Source organism: Thermothelomyces heterothallicus (genome assembly GCF_042370625.1).
Source record: "Thermothelomyces heterothallicus CBS 202.75 unplaced genomic scaffold P884_scaffold_9, whole genome shotgun sequence".
Classification (NCBI taxonomy): Eukaryota; Fungi; Ascomycota; class Sordariomycetes; order Sordariales; family Chaetomiaceae; genus Thermothelomyces; species Thermothelomyces heterothallicus.
The window spans coordinates 459,904-463,519 of record NW_027192570.1 but is presented as its reverse complement, the minus strand read 5'-3'; the positions used below and the strand labels follow the sequence as shown (position 1 = coordinate 463,519).

Below are 3,616 nucleotides of genomic sequence, written 5' to 3'. Positions count from 1 at the left end.
TATATGCTGCGCCTAATCCCATCAATAGCTGTTACCCGGCGAAGACAAGGCGGAGGGTGACGGCGAGAAATTTCTCCTGAAGGCCGCAACAAAGGCGAGACGGCCGTAGCTAGCAAAGGTGATGTCCTTCTCGATGCACGGTCCCGGCCACGGCACCAAGGACAGTGAAGCCTCGCCCCGAGAAAGGTCGGAGGGGGTTGGATGAAGTAAGCAAAAGCCATCTCGGTCATGCAGGGAAGAAAAAAAAAAGCTCTAGAACGAAAGAAAAAAAAAAGCGAAGAGAAGAGAGAATGATAGGTGAAACCGTGGTCCAGCGGTACGTTTTCCCTCCAGCACGGCCCTCTTTTTTAACCACCCAATTTTCTGGTGCTTGATCTTGTGAGGAGGATGGACCGCCCGCGGATGATGGCCTGTGCCTCGGATTCTCGTCCAGCCTACCGCCTCCGCACGCATCCTTCGACACAGCTTGTAGGGAACAGGTGGCCTAAGTGGGGGGATGCCTCAAATCGCATCGCCCGGTTGGCTTGTCCGTCGCCACCTCATTGCTCGTGTGGGTATCTCAATGGCAATTCTTTTTCTGTCGTGATCATGAACGGGCCGAGGGGGCCGAGAGTCGCTGTCTCCGACTACATCTCGGGGACGATACTCTGCTGGCGAAGAACAGCATAAAACTCCCAACATAGCCGACACTGTTGAGCCGTAACTCGACTGAACGGGGCACCGTCAAGCATGGCCAACTCAGTCTAGCTTAGCCATCATCTCCTGCTTCGTCATGGGTGTGAAGTTGTCGATGTCGAGACCGCGCTTCGCGAGCTCTGGAACCATGTGAGGGGGCACAAGCTGGTGGTTAAGGTGAGGGGCGATCGACAGCTCTGTGACGAGGCATATGGTCAGCATGCGAAGCTCGTTGGGAAAGGGGCCAGGCGGAGGGGAAGCAAAGTCCTACCATGGCGCGAGAAATCGAACAAGGCGGGAAGATCGCGGAGCTGGCCCGTCCCGTGTCTCGAATCCGGAAGTTTGGTGTTGGGGTCCCGAAGTTCGTCGAAGAACGGATGCACCATGGCGTCAATGGCCGCCAGACGCTCTGTCGGGGTGTACTCGAGTAGCCGGGCGATCAGGTCGATAGCATTCGCGTCCGCCTTCCGGAACACTTTATTGAACGGATGGGGCTTGATCTGAGGGAACTTATGCTCCATGTAGTTCGGGTTCATGGTCCGGATCTGTTCGCGGGTCGGCGTACCCAGGACCTTGATGATTTCCACAAGCTGGTCGATGCCGGATTCTCCGGGGAAGAGCGGTTGCCCCAACATCAGCTCGGCCATGACGCACCCGGTAGACCACACATCTGGTGGGTTCGATCAGTCATTTGTTGCTACACGCAAAGTGCTCGGGAGATCGCGGCTCGCTCGCCACTCCCCTGCACGGGCCTGCTTACCAATCTTGGTTGTGTAGTTTGTCGCGCCAAAGATCAGCTCCGGTGCTCTGTAGTACCGGGAGCAAATGTACGACACGTTGGGTTCGTTCTCCACCAGAATCTTCGCACTGCCAAAGTCGCAGAGCTTCAGCACCCCGGTGGCGGGGTCCAAGAGGAGGTTCTGCGGCTTGATGTCGCGGTGGCAGATGCCCTGCGAGTGGATGTACGCGAGAGCTCGGAAGAGCTGGTAGATGTACAGCTTGACCTCCAGGGTCGGCATGGTCGTCTTCATCTTGTTGAAGAACCGCGACGCCCTATATACGGTCTCCGGGACGAACTCCTGAACCAGGTTCAAATAGACCTCGTCCTTCTGTCATCTGATGAGCATGGCCCCACGTAACCCGAATGGTCAGCAAAGTAACTCACGCGCTCGCCGTTCGAGTAGTAGAAGGCTTTCAACTGCACGATGTTGGGGTGCCGCACGATCCTCATGATCTGCAGCTCGCGGTTCTTGAACCTCTTGTCCTGCAACACGCGCTTGATTGCCGCGTCCTCATTGCTGGGCGCAAGCTTGGTGTGGAAAACAACGCCAAACGATCCGTTACCGACAATCTTACACTGGGTATACTGTAGGTCGCGGGTCTCGCCGGTGATGCCATCTTGTACCTTTTCGCGGATCACCTCTGCCTCGCCCGTCAGCATGCTGTTTGATTTTGTGCGTTGGATGTTCGAGAACTAAGCGCAGCCTCACCTCCCATCCGCAGGGTGTTGAATGCTGCTGGCCTATTGGACGCCATCGCTGGGTGCGCAGTGCGTGCTACCGTCGGGGACGGCTAAACGGTACTGGTGATGGATGTGCAGTGGAATGGACCTCGGGCAAAGCTGGGTGTCGGCCGCGTTGGGCAACAGGCCGTCGAGTGGTGGTGGGGTGGCGAAGTTGTGTGGCTGCCGGGCTCTTGATTATGGCCCGTGTTGGATTGCGGCTGCGAAAGCAGCAGGTAGTGCGTGGTTCGCGATCGAATTGACCAATTTCTCTCAAAACCGCGAGACTTGTTTGGGAAGCTGGCGGCTCGTTGCCCGATGCCGGGGTGTTCGTTAACGGGGCGGGAGCGATGCACTTGGCCGCGCGGGACTAAAATCGTCCGGGGAGCTGATGCAGCACGATGTGGGCTGCGACAGACTCCTCAAGGTGATGTGTTGATGAAAGAACTGCTAAAGTATGGCCTTGCGGTTAGATGAAGCGTTCTGGGAACTCGTGAATCATGCAATGATCTGGTGATGTACTGAAGAAATCGAGTCGAGGTGTTCCCGATGCAAGGTGGAGACCGTGCGAGTGTTGCAAAGAAGGAAGGAATGCGAGGGGCAGCAAGAAGGGTAGGTGGGTTGTGAAATTCAGAGGTCGGCCAGGTTGAAGTGAGGTTTTGGAGGGGCGGGCGCTAGCTCAGCGAAATGACGGCGGGGAACGACAGGGCACTGTGTGTGGCGACCACCCACAGGGGCAGCCTGGGGTGTTGCAGCAAGCGGCGCTGGCCGGGGTCAAGTGGCTTCGTGGGGACGCGAGACGCAAATGGGACTGGAGAGAGAGGAAGATGGCGCTGGGGAAAGAAAAGAGCAACGAGCACCAAGCACGCACCACCCACTTGGCTGCAACGGTGGACACCGCGAGCGAAGAAATGGCCGACAGCGTTATAGTGCACCGCTCACCCGAATCGTGAGATGGAACCTTGGATGAGGATAAGACTAAAGGGAAGAGGAAGAAGACGCAAACAAACACGGGACAAAAAGACCGGAACGAAGGAGCAGGATGGATCGACGTGGGCAGCACAATTGCTCTCTGCTCCGCAATGCTGCCTGCTGCTGCTGTTCCTGATCCTTATTGTTGTTGTTGTTGTTGTTGTTTGTTGTTGTTGTTATTGTTGTAGGTGCTGCTGCAACAAAAGAAAAAAAAATCCTGCCATAGCATCACTGCCATGCCTATTGCAGGCCCGCGCATCTGGTGAGGTCAGATGGCCAGGCACTTGGCGCGCCTGCAAGATGGCCGCAGCCAACCAGCGCAAGGTCAAATGAGGGGTTGAAGCCGGGAAGGGGCAAGGGTTGGCAGGCAGGTGAGTGTTTCGGGACCGCTCGGTGAGACCGCAGAATAGGCAATGGGAAAGGGGCACGATGTTGAAACCGACTGCGGGAGACTTCAGACAACTTACG

General features: G+C 56.7%; 1 protein-coding gene across 1 annotated transcript; it reads right to left on the bottom strand.

Moving 5' to 3' along the window:
- Positions 1-738: 738 nt before the first annotated feature.
- On the bottom strand, positions 739-2,211 carry P884DRAFT_199207 (kinase-like domain-containing protein; the record flags this gene model as incomplete). Its single annotated transcript, XM_069438217.1, has 5 exons — positions 739-872; positions 947-1,345; positions 1,436-1,784; positions 1,841-2,097; positions 2,166-2,211. The coding sequence occupies 5 exons, from the start codon at positions 2,209-2,211 to the stop codon at positions 739-741; spliced, it is 1,185 nt and encodes a 394-aa protein (XP_069298144.1).
- Positions 2,212-3,616: the final 1,405 nt, after the last annotated feature.